This window comes from Ostrea edulis, chromosome 1, assembly GCF_947568905.1.
Source record: "Ostrea edulis chromosome 1, xbOstEdul1.1, whole genome shotgun sequence".
Taxonomy (NCBI): Eukaryota; Metazoa; Mollusca; class Bivalvia; order Ostreida; family Ostreidae; genus Ostrea; species Ostrea edulis.
In genome coordinates, this window is record NC_079164.1 from 58,488,685 (window position 1) to 58,506,688 (window position 18,004).

The following is an 18,004-nucleotide window of genomic DNA, read 5'->3' on the forward strand; positions in this document are numbered from 1 at the left end:
AGTTGCTTTGGCTCTCCCTGTTGTTCAGCTCTAGTGATTTTTAAAAGATTTTTTTGCAATCTTTATTCCCATGAAAAATTGTGACCCCATATTGTGGCCACAACGTAGTGTCAAAGAGTTACAAAATAACCATGATACAAGGTCACAGGGTAAAAAATCATGGTATGAGGTCTTGCCATAATGAGTAGAAGCCCTCCCATAAAGAGTTCAGGAGATACTGACTAGGTTAACTTCTCTTAAAAAGTAGGTCAAATTACAAGATTGAAAAACTTTGGTACCAAAGAAAGGTCTTGTTACAATTAATAAGGAATGCACATATTTAAACAAAAGGCCCATAGACCACATAGCTCACCTGAGTCACCTTGATTTTTAAATTTTTAAAGATTTCCCTATATATTTGCACGTAAAACTTTGTGGCCCCAAGCTACCCCTGGTTCTAATAAACTTGAATATGCACCATGTCAAAAAGCTGCCATGTAGATTTGAACTTGTCTGGTTCTTGAGAAGATTTTAAAAGATTTTTTACTATATATTTGCATGTAAAATTTTGAGTCCCTATTGTGGCCCCACCTTACCCCCGGAAACCGTGATTTTGACAAACTTGAATCTCCACTATGTCAGAAAGCTTCCATGTAAATTTGAACTTTTCTGGCCCAGTGGTTATTCAGAAGATTTTTAAATGACCCCACCCTATTTTTGTGATTCTCCTTTGAAAGGGACATGGACTTTCATCTGAACAACATTGAATTCCCTTTACCCAAGGATAATTTGTACTAAGTTTGATTGAAATTGGCCTGCTGGTTCTGCAGAAGAAGATTTTTAAAATTTGTGAGTGTATTTTTGCTATTTTGCTATGATCTCCCCTTGGAGAATTACATTGCCCCTCATTGGTACAAACTTGAATCCTCTTCACTAAAGGATGATATGTGCCAAGTTTGGTTGAAATTGACCTTGTGGTTTTGGAGAAGAAGATGAAAACATTGTTGGGAATCGGATGAAAAATGATAATCGATTAACCGGAATAATCGTCGAAGCCTTTCAAAGCGATTATCGATTATAAGTGGTTTAATTCTCAATATATATTTATTAGAAGCAAATAAATTAACTTTCTTATTCAAATTCACTTGTATATATTTGTGTATATATTTATCTGATAAGAAATTGTTTGTTTACTACACTTTATTAGGTTTAGCACATCAAAGAAAAATCATATCTATAGACCCTGAAGCGTACTACTACACCACCTGCACGGAATGGTACAAAATGATTCTTGCACGGAATGATAAACGGTTTGCACGAAACACTGCATGAGCAGTCTGCACGCAACGATGAATGGTTTGCACAGAACACTGCATGGAATGGTGAATGGTTTGCACGGAATGCTTTGCACAAAATGCTGACCACTTTGTGGGCGTGGTTTGCACGTTTTGTGAACGGTCTGCATGAAACGGTAGGCATGACCTGCACGCTTGGATTTTTTCGACATTATTTGGTTCTTCCTGGGGTTATAGTTTAAACAAGAAATAGTTTCAATATAATGGCAATATTCTAGATATTATAAAAGGTTGAGACAGAAATGATAATGATCCGGCCATTTTAAAATGATAATTCATGTTAAATATTTCATTTTTACTTAATTAGCTCAATGACTTATGAACACATTAATTGGAATAAAAACAAATGAATATTTTTTTAAACTTCAGAATTAAAAGAAGAAAATGCTATAAATTGTATTGTCATGGAATATGCCGCCATGATTATTCAACTTTTATTGATTCATTGCGCTATTCAATTCATTAAAACTGAAATGTTCATGTCAGTTTCACTATTTTTGTACATTTAATATGAGTGTCTTTAAAACACATGTGCAATTTGTATAATCCAGGCCTATTCTCAAAGACAGATCTTAAATATAAACTTAAACATTTTGTATATGACAACAGGTGACATGATTAAAAACTTCTTGTCAGGCAAGACTGGAACATATTCTTGGGCATACATAACATGCCAACTTTCCCAATTTGTGCGGGATTCTCCCGATTTGAAGCAGTTGAAAAGGCAAATCCCGATCGGGATTGCAAAAATACCCTGAAATCCCGATTTTCTAAAAATATCTTCCATTTTACGACAACAAACCCCCATTTCCAACCGAAATTTGAAATCCCGCGTCATTTCTGAACTGGCCAATCAGAAATCGGGACAATAGTCAGCCATTGCTGTTTACCTGTGTCGCATGGTATCGGGGTGATGTAATTTACCTGGTCTGCCTGTGTTGGGGTGCTTATTGGACAGTGCGAAGCATGTTTTGATAATAATTAATCGGGAAGACAGATTTCAAATTGACATATCCTTACACAAACGTGAATGACAACGATAATAGTGTCACCACCAAACAATCGGACATTCCCGATTTTTGCATCTCGCTGACAGCATCCAAAATATGCAATAAGATACGTCAAATATATGTTTTTCCAACTATAATAATATAGGCTATCCGAATCTATCTGTCTATAGCGATGTATTACATAGTCTATATAGTGTAGTATTCAATAGACTTTGTGATGCGTAATTCGCACAAGTCTGTACTGAATTTTATATCAGCAAGTAGCCTTAATTTACAAGTTAAAACGTATATTTTGATGTGGGTTTTTTTCCTGGTAATTATTTCAGATGTCATGGGTGCAAAGGTTTTGTTCGCAAACTTCATAGCAGGGCAGATTACTCCTTTTCTGGTTGCAGTGCAGATTGTTCCACCAGACTCTGCAAGCCCATGTTTACAGACAACCAAGATGTAGTCGTACCTAAATGCATGTGCTTTAATTTAAATTTTGATATATAGACCAGCCAATGTGTATATGGTGTAAAAGGATGCAACTTTAAGTATTATTTGATAATATGTATGTGACTTGTTGGAGAGGATTTTTTGCTGAATAGATGATTTTGATAAAATACTTATGTATATCTTTCAAAGTGTTTTTTTCATTATATAGTTTTGTTAAAGTTAATGGTCATACACACTTAATGTTGTGTTAATGTATTTAATGATTAGATTGATATTTTATTTGAAAAGACAAATATTTATTTTCATGGTAAAATGTCGTGAATTTTGAGCGTTGAAAAAAGGTCGTCGCGCGCAAAATCCCCCATGGGGATTTTGAAAAATTGGCATGTATGCTTGGGTGGGGAGGGGGGTTGCATCTAGACATCGTATTAGCCAGTCGATAAAAACCTGGCACCTTGGATAAGAAGGAAAAATACAAAACAAAAAGAAACAATCAAAATATGATTGAAATAGATTGAGAAAGAAATCAAATATATAAATGAATAAATAAAATAAATAATGACAAACTACAGTAATGACCAAAAGATTTTTCAACTATATGTATGCGAGTGGATCTAACATAAACACCCCTTTTGTCATATTACAATTGTCCCCACCGATTTTCATACTTCTGTACGAATACCAGGATTAGATGACATCTATAATTGTGGTAAAAAAAAACAACCTTGGAATTTGTGTAGATTATACAAGTTATGCACAGGTCTGTAAAGTCTTTGCATTATTCACAATTCCGATAAACAATTTTAATAAAAATATTTTTAACTAAAAACAGAAACTTGATTAAACAAGTGTAACAAGACAAATGAATTATTTCTATATACAAAAAAAAAAAAATGAAAAAGATAAAAAAAAAAAAAAGAGAAGAAAACTACTGAAGGCAGATATATATACATGTCTCGGCACTTGCTGGAAACTAACAAGAGTGTTAAAATGGTATCAGATTTTGCTCTGCATGATCCCCTATTGTGGCCCTACCCCAAGGGGTCGTCAGATGTTAACAAACTTGAATCTGCACTATGTCAGAAAGCTTTTATGTAAATGAAAACTTCTCTGGCCCAATGGTTCTTTAAAGATTTTTCCTATATATTTGTATGTTAATTTTGATCCCCTATTTTGGCCCCACCCTACCCCTGGCAGCCATGATTTTTACAAACTTGAATCTGCACTATATCAGGAAGCTTTCATGTAAATATCAACCTTTCTGGCCCAGTGGTTCTTAAGAGCCTGTCTAGCAAAAAATTCATGCAATACTGTCCAAATCATAGGTTACCACATCTTGATGAAATTTGGTGTAGGTAGACATCCAAAATAGTAATTGAAAAATACTCCCCAAAAATTGCTATTTTCAACATGGCCACCATACGCAGCGCCATCTGTATTTTGCATATTTTCATCAATATTATATATAAAAATCCAGAAAAAGGGTAAAGATCAAATGTAATTTATTTCACTAAAAAATTTAATTTATTTTTTTCAAAAACGGCATAAGTCATAAACAAACATGAAACACATCAAGGGGCAGACAACTCTTCAAAATTGCCAACTTTTCAGAAATGAAGAAAAAGTACAAATTGGAAGGGTCAGATCTTCCAAGAGCAGGCTAGGAAATAATTCATTTTCATACTACTGTCAAAATAGACTACTAAACATCATTCCATCATATTATTGAGCTTGGCATTTAAAAATCATATGAGGTATTATAGGGTTTAGATAATGCCTGTTTTCAATAAATCTAGAAAAAGTTATTTGTATATCTATATTTTTCAGCCAAAATTAAATTTAAACATCATGAAATGAATTACATAACAACAGCAGACAATAGCCTTCCAAAATTGAATCTGCATTATGTCAGGAAGCTTTCATGTAAATGTAAACTTCTTTAGCCCAATGGTTCTTGAGAAGAAGATTTCTAAAGATTTTTTTTCTATGTATATTAGTATGTAAAATTTGATCCCCTATTGTGGCCCCATCCTACCCCTGCGGGCCATGATTTGAACAAACTTGAATCTGCACTATGTCAAAAAGCTTTCATGTAAATTTCAGCTTTTCTGGCTCAGTAGTTCTTTAGAAGATTTTTATATGACCCCACCCTATTTTTGCGATTATCTCCTCTTTAAAGAGGGTAGTGATTTGAACAAACTTGAAGCTTTCATGTAAATTTCTACTTTCCTAGTCCATTGTTTCTTGAGAAGATTTTTAAAGATTTTCCCTATATATTTCTATGTATAACTTTGATCTCTTTTTTTTGCAGCCCCACCCTACCCCTGGGGGCTATGCTTTTTATAAACTTGAATCTGTACTATATGTCAGAAAGTTTTCATGTAAATATAAACTTTTCTGGCCTAGTGGTTCTTGAGAAGAAGATTTTTAAATATTTCCCCTATATATTTGTATGTAAAACTTTGATCCCCTATAGTGGCCCCAACCTACTCCCGGGGACCATGGTTTTAACAAACTTACATCTGCATTATATCAGGAAGCTTTCCTGTAAATGTAAACTTTTCTGTCCCAGTGGTTCTTGAGAAGATTTTTAAAGATTTTCCCTACATATTGTAGCCCATGTAAATTTTTGATCCCCTCTTGAATCCCCTTCACCCAATGATGCTTTGTGCCAAGTTTGGTTGAAATTGGTCCAGTGGTTCTCGAGAAGAAGATGAAAATGTGAAAAGTTTACGATGACAACAATGCCAATGGACAACAGAGAAATTTCGATCAGAAAAGCTCACCTGAGCCTTTGACTCATGCAGGTGAAGTAATAATAAAAACCACTCTGCAATGTTTTTTGAAATGGTAATTTAGTAATGTAAATGATGAATCAAACATGTTTGCAGGGATAGGAATTTCAGACACGGTTTTCCAATATGCGTTTTTTTAAGGTTTTTAACATAGAGGGGGTCATTGGGCTCTCATATTGTCTGCTGCCCCATCTACTTTTTAAGTCAAATGATTGCTGGAGTGTAAAGGTAAAACATATTAAACTGTTTCAAAAATCTGTAGCTTTTAGAAGTCACAATTTTTGCGAATATGATAGGCTATGAAGTCAAAATTTGGACCACTATATGTGCATTTTCATCACTTTGAAACCAAAAGCATGGTTCAGTGGATGAAAAATTATTGAAAACAGTCAAATGCAATACATTTTCTTCAATTCATATATAAAAAAACATATTTCCACTGCTTAAATAAAGACAATGCCTCAAAACCTGCATGTGTATATTGACACTTCGTGTTTTTAAGTGATGTGTTCTATTTTTGCAAGCAGCTGTACTCTGGGAAAGTCTGCTAAACACACTTTATTCATGAATTTCATTAATACACATCCTCTACAAAATACATGCAAATTTTGATAGAAATCTATTGGGTTTTCAATATTAAGATGTGGTATGGGGAATTACCTTAACCCTCTCCTTCATAATGACGCCTTTGGACACCTACCGTGATTTGCATCAAAACACCTTTGGACGCCTCTAAGACTTTTCACATTCAATCACTTATATCATAAAAAATAATGACTGTCAGCAAGATCCAAAGTTAACACATGATTCAAAATATCCTTTTCTTTCTATATCTCAAGTTATCAAAAGTTTAAGACATTATTTTATAATTATCGATACAAATCGAGGTGAAAAAATCAACACGATACAAAAATAGCCATTTTTATTTCGATGCCGGTATTTTCATAAATGCATACGAATTTCACTTCGTATTAGCAAATGCATGTAAAAATGAGAAAGACATATCATTGGAAATATACTGTCAATGGATATTATGAAGAAAATTTGTCGATTTTTATATTTAGATATATCTCTGTGAAATGAAATGTTTCATAATAAATATAAATTATTTGTTGTTGTTTTTAATCATTTTTATGATGTAGTATGGCTTTTCTATAATGAAATTAAAGAAAATATATTATATTGAAGAAAGTTATGTCCACTCCTTACAGAAATATTTTTGCGTAACTTTCTAATTCAGTTACATATGGAAAACAAATGGAGGAACATATGCAATTTTGTAATTCAATTAATTGCAAGCCAATAATTATTTAATCAACCATGTTAATGGTTTCCAGTGATACATCATGATAAGTGAGGTAGCCATACATAATATGAATAACATTATATATGACTGCAACTGCTTAATGCCATTGCCAAGTGATGATGAACCTGTTTATTATTACTGCCAGCTGCTAATGGCCCTTCTTGCCACAGATGCAAATGATGCTAAGAAGGGCATCTACTTGTTGTATATCACAAAGAGGTATTGGTACAGATATAATTAAGGTAAAGTAGGTAAAGGATGGGCACCCAGCCGTAAAACTGCCCAAACAAACACATGTCCAGTAGAAATATAAGAAGAAAACAAGACGGTGCCAGTAGCACTAATACTGCTGGTAGTGTCTCGGGCTTGGCAGACCTCAGGGTGCGTGGGTCAGCAGGGTTCGGCTACGGCAAATCCTATGAACGCCCCGAACATTTTCGCATCGGTTCTCTAAATGTTAGAACCATGCGAGGAAAGGCTAATGAAGTGGTGGAGACCATATCCAGAAAGAAGGTTGACCTGTGTTGTCTTCAGGAGACCAGATGGAGAAATGAAGGTGTCAGAAAGGTAGTGGGAAAGGATACCAACTGCAAGTTCTACTGGTCTGGGAATGATAAAGGGACAGGTGGAGTGGGAGTCTTAGTGGCAGAAAAGTGGTGGGAGAAAGTGTTTGAAGTGAAGCGAATATCAGACAGGATAATACTTGTACGTCTGGTTGTCGGTAAAGTAGTGTTTGCCATTGTATGTATCTATGCTCCACAGGTTGGGCTCAGTGATGATGAAAAGGACAATTTCTACGAGCAGTTACAGAGCCTTGTTGCGACTGTACCTGGTACAGAGGAACTGTTTGTATGTGGAGATTGGAATGGATATATCGGTTCTGCTCCTTGTGGTTATGAGGAAGTACATGGTGGCCATGCTATTGGCAAGAGGAATGCTGAAGGAGAAAGACTACTTGAGTTCTCTGTCGCTAATAATTTAGTGATTGGCAACTCGGTGTTCGAGAAGAGGCCTAAACATCTAGTCACATACCAATCTGGAGAGAGCATGACACAGATAGACTACATACTATTTCAGCATAGCTTTAGGAGACATGTCACAAATGTAAGAGTCATCCTGGGTGAAGAATGTGCATCCCAACACAACCTGCTCCTGTGTGATCTTAAGGCGCAGAGTCCTCACAAACGTAAACATGAGTTTTCCCCATGCATAAAACTATGGAAGCTGAAGGATCCAATCATTCAAGCTGAATTTGCTGAGAGATTTGTTTCATCAAATAAAGATACGCAAGCAGTCAGCGTAGAGGAACACTGGAAGAGACTCAAGGATGGGTTGAATGAGGCTGCGACTGAGGTGTGTGGAGTGTCATCCAAGCACAACTGGAAGAAACAGACTTGGTGGTGGAACGAGACAGTTGACCAAGTTGTTAGAGAGAAGAGGTGATGCTACAGAGCATGGAAAACAGGTGGTAGCAGAGAAGCATACAACGGAGCCAAGCGCGCTGCTAAAGTTGCTGTACTCCACGCTAAGTCAGAGGCCGATAAAGAGGTTTTTCTTAAAATAAACCCCAAGTCAAGTGACATCTACAAGCTCGCAAAACAGATGCGCCGTGACAATCAAGATGTCTTGGGTGAGAAACCAATAAGGAACGACTCTGGTGAACTCTCATTGGATGATGAGGCGAAGAAACAGTCATGGAAGCAGCACTATGAGCGCTTACTGAACGTTGAATTTCCATGGAACCCTGATGAGCTGTCAGATGAACCTCCTGTGGAAGAACCTAGTAACCCTATTACCCGGGAGATGATCACAAAAGCAATCAGTAAAATGGGTGCTGGCAAAGCAGCAGGACCATCTGGTATAGTTGCTGAGATGCTGAAACCAACAGGTGAACTGGGGGCAAGTCTGGTGCTGGAACTGATTGAAGCAATCATCAGAATGGGGTGCATACCTGCGGAATGGGAAGAGAGCTTTATAGTCAGCCTGTACAAAGGTAAAGGGGATGCGCTAAACAGAGGTAACTACCGTGGACTCAATCTTATTGATCAAGTCATGAAAGTCTGGGAAAGAGTTGTTGAGCAGCTGATCAGACAACAAGTACAGATTGATGACATGCAATTTGGCTTCATGCCGGTAGGAGCACCACAGACACAATTTTCATACGCGAAGTCATGGAGAAACATCTGGCAGCAAACAAACCATTGTACATGGCATTTGTAGACTTGGAAAAAGCTTTCGACCGTGTCCCAAGAAAGGTCATCTGGTGGGCCCTGCGAAAGTTGGGAGTTACGGAATGGCTGGTTCAAGTGGTGACGTCTATATACACCAATGTTCGTAGTAGGGTACGAGTCGGTAACAGCTACAGCGATGAATTTGAAGTTAGAGTGGGCGTCCATCAAGGATCGGTCTTAAGTCCCCATCTATTCATCATTGTCCTCGAGGCTCTATTACTAGAATTTCGCACCAGCTGCCCATGGGAGCTCCTATATGCTGACAACCTGGCAATAATTGATATCTTGCTTGAATCACTCAAGGAACATCTGGACAGATGGAAGAGTAGCATGGAGGAGAAGGGTCTCAGAGTGAACATGGGTAAGACCAAGGTCATGATCGCTGGTCCCAACCTCGACTTATTGAGGAAAACAGGCAAACACCCTTGTTCTGTATGTCTGAGTGGAACAGGCAGCAACTCAATCCTCTGCGCACACTGTTCAGAATGGGTGCACAAAAAGTGCAGTGGCATAAAGGGCCCTCTCAAAGCAGATCCTCACTCTAAGTGTTTGCGCTGCGCTGGTGCGGCAAGACCAATAGATGGCAGACCAATGACGGAGGTTGGTATTGGTGACAACACGCTTGAAGTAGTGACAGACTTTTGCTACCTGGGCGACATGCTGTCATCAGGTGGAGGCTGTGAACTCGCAGCAGCTACACGTTGCAAGGCTGCCTGGAAACAGTTTAGAGAGCTGTTACCAATCCTAACCAACAAGCACCTACCAACAGCTACTAGAGGGCGTGTTTACTCCTCATCTGTCAGAAGTGTGCTTATGTATGGCTCCGAAACTTGGGCTGTTTCTGCTAACACTATAAAGAAACTGCAACGTAACGACAAAGCAATGATAAAATGGATCTGTTTGGTGAAGCCTGAGCAAACCATTCCGTTTGAATCCCTCCTCGCTCAAGTGAACTTAAAAAGGCTCGCAGACATTATGAAGAAGAGCAGACTGCGTTGGCTGGGGCACGTTGAGTGCAGCACTGGCTGGATTGCTCAAGTCCGACAACTGAACGTACCAGCGGAGAGGACCACTGGCAGACCCAAACTGTCTTGGGAGGATGTCGTGAAGCGGGATAGGAAAACCCTGGGTATGGATTCCGTCAACCCTCATCACAGACAGGAATGGATAGGAAGACTTAGATCGAGACTGGACAGTCAGGCCCCACCCTCAGCAGAGGATTAATTGATGGCCTGATCAACAAATAAACTGGATAATGAGTGAGTGAATGAATTTATTATTTTTTCATTGGATGGAGGTATACCACGAAAAAAAGAGACGGAAAACTGCATCATTGCGCATAGCATGCTTGGGAGACGTGCATAATCATGATGTGGGATGCCAGGTAGAGTTCTCTTGAGGGTTGTCACGGCTTCCAGGTGGACAAGTGAGTGTTACAGAGGGTTTTTCGAGTTTTATCAGTGAATTCCTAAGGCATCACAGCTGTTGTAACGTCTTACAGAAGCCTCATTTTGGTGCCCAATCATAAACATATCATGCCAGAGTTCGAAACCATAGTCGTTAAGGGCTACGGTATTGCAGTATCTCTGAGGCAGTGTGCGGCATGCAGTGTATCTGGTATTTGGTTTTGTGACATGAAGGAAGTTGTCGCAAGGTGCAAACTGGACTATTGTCATTCCCGGTTGAATACATTTAACTCTCAACTCTCAGCCTGGAATTGTAGAAGCAGACGTGTGTTGTTATATTTGGGGAAGGGGGGGGGGTGTCCTCAAATAGCCATGTTTATTTCATTTTGCATAATTAATTATCATTTTTATTTGATATTTGTTTGTTTTTGTTTAATAAATTTATATAGATCGATCGATAGAATTGTTAAGTTTTTCTTTTCAGGATTCCCTAATCTATATATAAATACGAAGCATCCAGAGGAATCCCCAACATTCCAATAGAAAGTAGTTCCGGCCATATTTTTTTGTTGGATACGATATTCCAATAATTTTTCAACCAATGAAAAAGCGTGTAACATGTAAAATCAAATGATTGTCAATTAAAATTAAATTGTGATTTAATGGTAATCCATTGCTTACTTTAGACTATTGTGGTCATTAACCATAGCTCAATAGGCATACCCTCTAGTCACTAATGAATAATCCAATCACAGCCCACCAAAACATTTTGAAAAGGTGATCGCCAACAAATGCAAACATCAAATATAAAAGATGTATCATTTACCATTCAAAAGTTATGAGCAAAGTTAATGTTTTGGTTAAAATTTTGAAATTTGGGTCAAACTCACAGGTCAAGATCACAAGGTCAAACATCATGGTATCATATAAAATTTCTTGCCATAAGGAATCTATATACAAGATATGAAAGCCCTTCTTTAATTAGTTCAGGAAATATTGCCTAGGTTAGGTTTTCTTAAAAGTAGCTTCAACTCAAAATTAACAAGAATTAACAAGCCCCATGAGCCACATCGTTCACCTGAGCCACCTTGGGCCTGTCATTTTCAAAAGGATAACAAGATCTTGCCATAAAGAATCTATATACAAAAAATGAAAGACCTACCTTGAATAGTTCAGGAGATATTAAATAGGTTAGGTTTTTCTTAAAGTAGGTCAAACTCCAAGGTCTAAAGATCAAAAACCATTGTGTCACAATGTCTTGCCATAAAGAATCTCTGTACAAAATATGAAAGCCCTGTCTAAAATAGTTCCTGATATACTAATAGGTTATGTTTTCATAAAAGGTCAACCTCAGAGTTCAACATCACAAGGTCAAAGGACATAAGGTCTTGTCATAAGAAATTTATATCCAACATATGAAAGGTATAGCTATATACCTTAGATAGTTCAGGACATATTGATTAGATAAGATTTTTGTTTAAAGTAAGTCAAAGTCACAAGATCACACACCATTGGATCGCATGAAAATTCTTGCCATAAGGAATGTATATGCAAAATATGAAAGCCCTAGCTAGCTTAACGTAGGTCGCGGGTTTACAGACCTTTTTTTCTCACTCGAAAACCCCATCTGAAAATTTGACTGATGTATCTTGACATTGTATATACTACTCTGTGAAAATTGTTTTTCATTCAACAGCACAGTTTTTTTGGTAATTACGTCTTCAACATACCATTGTTTTAACGGTAGCGACAATGTTTTCCATTGAATTACAGTAAAATATCTGTATCTCGAATATGGTTTATCTCGAATACCCCGCTTGAGTCGAAGTCGACCGCTGGTCCTGGCCGTGTTTCCTATATGAATGATTTAAAAAACTCCGGATATTTTGAACACGGTAATCTCGAATACCCCGCTTATGTCGAAGTATTTTCAAGGTCCAATGCCCTAAATTCACCTGGTTTATCTCGAAGTGCAGTCAATTTTATGCTCTGCTTACCATACCTAGCGTCGTTAAGTCACACATTCACACCCGAGGCTACACAAATCGACTGCTAATCCACGCTCGCCTTTTCCGGGTAGACCCAGGTCACAATAATTGGTTCAACAGCTTGGGTAATTAGTGAAGCCTTCCCAACATTACAGAGCTTCTGAAGTCCACCGTCAATTATGACCTAACACGCCCGATTCCAGGGACGGTGTTTTGAATGATACACGCTATATCATTAACATGTGGTTTAGATAAACGCACTAAAATGTCGAAGTGCGCTTGAAAAAAAGTAATGCCCATAATAACGAGAACGCATTTAATAATATACGCTTCATCACTAAAACTAGAACAGAGAAAACATGAAAATCTTCATTGTGAACTGAAATCAAACAATTTGGATCAAGTAGCATATAAATAGAGACCCATGAAATTTTCAGCATTCGACAAAATGTCTCAAGACCTCCATTACGCTGTTCTTCAAGGACTAAGATCTAGATGCTGTCAGAAAAGTTCATTGAATAAAACATTGTAGAACATTTTTCAAACGTCTGAATTTTTCGTATCTTTGTAGTATTGTATAAAATAGCATGTGTATTAGTTGTACTTAATAGGGTATTGTATTTAATAAACATTTAAAAGTTCTTTTTAAAAATCCGTCTTTTTTGTTTCTTACGTGATAAATTCTTTCACTACAACGCAATAGCTACATCCCAGTCGAGCCTGGACATCAGTCAGTAAGCATACACATTTGCACGATCATCTTAATTTTGAAACACATTGTGAATTCAATGGGATGTTTATAGATATGAAAAACCCCCCGAAATGTTTGTCTTTGAAATTCCACAATAATATGTTTTACGGCGTGACCGTGTTTGAGGGCGAAGCAAACAAATTTTGGCATTGGTATCTATATCCAAAACAGAACAAAAACAACCTGAAGTTAGTACGAGGACGGATCTGTATCAAAGCATCCTAATTTTGGATATTTGATCCTCCTACATATTGAACGCGGGAAATATAACGCAATTGATGTAAACAGTACATTGTGACGTCATATTCAGCGTCGTTATTTAGGAAATTTACAAACATAGCGTTTGAACCACAACAACAAACATGGCGTTAATCGTGGAGTGATTATACACGATTAAGAAAATAAGATTTACATGCTTTTACGAATTTTATGTAACATCTCAGAACGACGTGAACTAGGGTAGACGAGATTCAAAATGGAGAAATACACGTCCACGCGATAATATTCGAATCGACGCCATTAGTACCAAACTTTTCAAGTTCCATAGGTATGGTTTAATTTTTCATTATTTTCCTATATTTTCCTCTTAAACATGTATATACGTGTTACCTATAGGGAGAGCTCCGCTCTCACGGCCCTTCGGGCCGTGAGAGGGCTTCGCCCTCTATTAATTTATCAACTTGCATTAAACTATAAGAAACGGAAACAGGGTTGTTGTTTATGATGCAAATACCATACTATGCATCCAATATCCTCCCAAAAAATATTCAAGATCGATTTTGGATATCTCGAACCCCCGGATATCTCGAACTTTTTTCGAAGTCCCTCGGACTTCGAGATAGAGATATTTTACTGTATATAGAAAATAATAGTGATTGACTTTATTCATTGCAACTTAAAATAGACAGAATTTGGTGTTGTTTATCTTGATAATATTAATATCAAAGCGAAACAAAAATAATTGGAAAAATATTTACGAAAAAAATTTATGGGGTATTCGAGTTCGTTTTTTAAAGAAAAAGATGTCAAAGTTTGATAAAAACCATCAAAGCAACAGTTTTTAACAAATAACGTTACAAATTTTCGTGACGTCATTCAACAATGTTATTCATTTACTTTTCATGCATCATGCACTTCAAAAAGAACTCAAAACAACGTTATTGACTCCTGGTTTTGAAGGGGAAATCAAATATGTATGGACAAAATGATCAATTATTTACAAAATGTCTATCGCAAAATTTCTTAATATATATAAATGTGTACATACATTGCGCTATATATCTAAATTGTGTTGCGCTGCTAATAATTGAAATTCTTTTCTTCTTTTGCGATCGCATGCTCGCATTAACAATGAATAAACTAATATAGCCTACATGTAATAGTGTAATTTTATTTTTGAATCCTGTTAAGGTTAAATTTTTAATTTCATATACATGTAGTTTAATCATGTCTTAATATTCTAACCAGAAATACAACTAAAGTTGTTTCTATTTTACAATATATTTATGTTTATCTAAAAAAACAACCTAACAAACACATAGAAATGCTCACTTTCCCAAGCCAATTTTAACCCTTCGAAAACATGAACGCGGTTTAAGATTATAATTATTTTTAACTTGTATTGCAGATTCACTTGAAACGTCAGCTATCTTTTCTAATTTTCGACTAAGTATTTATACATTGTTTGAAATAACCTATTCTCTTTAGAGAAGTCGAGAGGCATAGTCGATGAAGGCTATGCCTCTCGACTTCTCTAGAGAATAGAAATAACCGTGCGCCCGACCGCCCGAGACGCATGCAATTCACCACGGGAGAATAAATTTCTTGGTATAGTCGCCCGATCGAACGCAATAAAATTTCTGCTGAATAAAATTTAGATGAATCAACTTCATTATTGTACCTGTAACTGAATGGACAGACCTCGTCAATTTAGTACATTTTACTGCATATCCTACCGTATATAAAAATTTCAATACAATATAATGTACTAGAAACGAATTAGATCCATCGTACTTCATTAGAAGATAGATTCATGTAGTAACACATGTAAAAGTTATTTTAAAACATGCAGGGCAAGTAGGTCTTTGGCAGGGCTAACAATTTTTACAAGCAGTCAGCCCTGCATGTCTAGCTAATTTTACAGCGAGTTTCAAACACTCCTTGAAGTGGGTAGTTGTAAGGTTCAACTTTGCTAGAATACATATATTGTTAGTTTGCTGTTCTCCAATACCGGCATTCATTTGTAAATATGATCAAATCTCTCTCTCTCTCTCTCTCTCTCTCTCGTACATATAGGCAACTCCTGCTCAATTTTTTCCAGGGGTTCTGGAAATGTCTTCAGAGACATTTGCAGCAGGACACATTGAAACATTTCTTTATAGGATATCCCTGCCCAACGCTTTTAATTATTCAATGTTGTCCAATCTTCACGTATGATGGGGTAGGAATAAAATTATGAACTCGCCATTTTCAAATGTCCGCCATAAACGCGTCAAATCTCTGAATAAAACCTTCATTAACTGGGAAACTCCCGTCCAATATTTCTCGGGTTCTAAAAATGCTTATAAAAGCATACCCAACATTGCCAGCTGTCTCACCTTCCCAAGTTGTCCGCTTCTAAACTTTATACAGTAACAATATAAAACATATCACTAGCCGAAATTTTGCACCGGAAACGAAAAGACTTAACAAAATTAAAGGAAGTATGTTCTACTTTGATAATAACCGTTGGTAATATTTATGTGATATCGGTAAAGTATTACGTTCTTTATATACAGTCAATGACCCATGTATACTTTATTCAGACAACTGTTACGTCACAATTGAATGTGCACGTAAAAAGACGTCGAGTCGTAGAATTTGCGTACCCGAAAACGATGACGTAAGCAAACCCGCGACCTACGTTAAATAGGCCAAGAGATATTTTTAAAGAGATTTCCTATATATACCAGCATATAAAACTTTGATCCCCTATTGTGGTCCCACCCTATCCCTGAGGGCCATGATTTTAACATACTTGAATCTGCACTATGTCAGAAGGCTTTCATGAAAATTTGAACTTTCCTGATCCAGTGGTTCTTGAGAAGCAGAATTTTAAAGATTTTCCTTTTACATTTGTATGTAAAACTTTGATCCTATATTGTGACCCCACCCTACTAACAGGGGCCAAGATTTTAACAAACTTGAACCTGCACTATGTCAGGAAGCTTTCATGTAAATTTTTAAAACTTGTCTGACTCAGTACTGGTTCTTGAGAAGATTTTTAAAGATTTTCCCAATTTATTTGCATGTAAAATTTTGACCCCGTATTGTGGTCAGACCCTACTCCTGGGGGCAATGATTTTTACTAACATGAATTTGCACTATGTCAGAAAGCTTCCATGAAAATTTTAACTTTTCTGATTCAGTGGTTTTTGAGAAGAAGAATTTTGAAGATATTACCTATATATTTGTATGTAAAACTTTGATCCCCTATGGTGACCCGTGACCTTACTCCCGGGGGTCATGATTTTAACAAACTTGAATTTGCACTAAAATTGGGAAGCTTTCATGTAATTTTCAATTTTTCTGGCCCAGTGGTTCTTGAGAATATTTTTATATGACCCCACCCTATTTTTGCATTTTAATGATTATCTTCCCTTTGAAGGGGGCATGGCCCTTCATTTTAATACACTTGAATCCCCTTTGCCTAAGGATAATTTGTATCAAGTTTGATTGAAATTGGTTCTGTGGTTCTGGAGAAGATGAAAATGTGAAAAGTTTACGGACAGACACAAGAGTGGCTATATGCTCCTCCGAATTTTTTTGGGGAGCATAAAATATACCAATAATATGGATATGCTACAATGAATAAAAACATTTGTTAGTATTAGGAATGCCCATAATGTTGCCATTCTATTCTACAGGGTACATGTTTGTATGTGTATATATATATATACATACATGTATATATATATATACATACATGTATATATATATATATATATAAATTTGGGTTTTTGAGAGTTCAAAATACCTTGTAATGTACCCATTTCTATTTCATGATAGCTCCCACTAGCTTCCAAGTCCTCATTTTTCCTAGAAGATGACTTCTTACGATCATAATCTCCATCACTTTTTTCATCATCATCAATCTCCTCTGAACTACTGGAGGTTTCTACCTGATCACTCAAGAAATTAGGATGTGCACTATGTTCAGCATGCCTGACAAACTTCTCACCTCCTGTTTGAACTGATTTTGCATGCTTAATGTCGGCATAATGAAGTTTCTTCTCCTGCACACTCTCTGGTGTTTCATATGTACCTCCCTGTAATATGGTTGTCTGTGGTGGAGATTGGGTTGGAGGAGGGGGACGGTCATCTTCAGAACTGTCACAAATATAAATTGTAAGTATTACTAATGTAGACGTATGAGCTTAAACTTATCAATTCCATCATCATAAAAAAAATTACTATCTTTAGAAAATGTTGTCAACTTTTTCAATGAATATATACTATGTATAGAAAATTGTTTGCTCCAGAACTTGTTTTTCATTTTACCACTTCTCCTTATCCAATACGGCAAATTAAAACTGCATAGACATCTAATGTTACCCATAAATATATGTAGCAAAATGTAACATTTGGGCAAAAGTAAAACAGATGAAATTATATGATCTGAATTTCGCTGTCAAAGAATTTCCATTACGTCTGTCTAAATCACTAATAATTATACTTTGTTTCACAATGTTTGTGAATAAAGTATA

General features: G+C 36.5%; 1 protein-coding gene across 4 annotated transcripts in view; it reads right to left on the bottom strand.

Annotated features, from left to right (window-relative positions):
- The window catches only part of LOC125664635 (tetratricopeptide repeat protein 24-like), a 138,772-nt gene that overhangs the window by 22,358 nt on the left and 98,410 nt on the right, over positions 1-18,004 (bottom strand). For 2 of the 4 annotated variants that reach the window (XM_056154663.1, XM_048897474.2), the window contains exon 11: positions 17,479-17,627. In XM_056154663.1, coding sequence (XP_056010638.1) covers positions 17,479-17,627 — 149 coding nt within the window. Of the gene's footprint in view, positions 1-17,274; positions 17,628-18,004 lie in introns of all 4 variants that reach the window. The other 2 variants (XM_048897473.2, XM_048897472.2) reach the window with 1 other exon arrangement.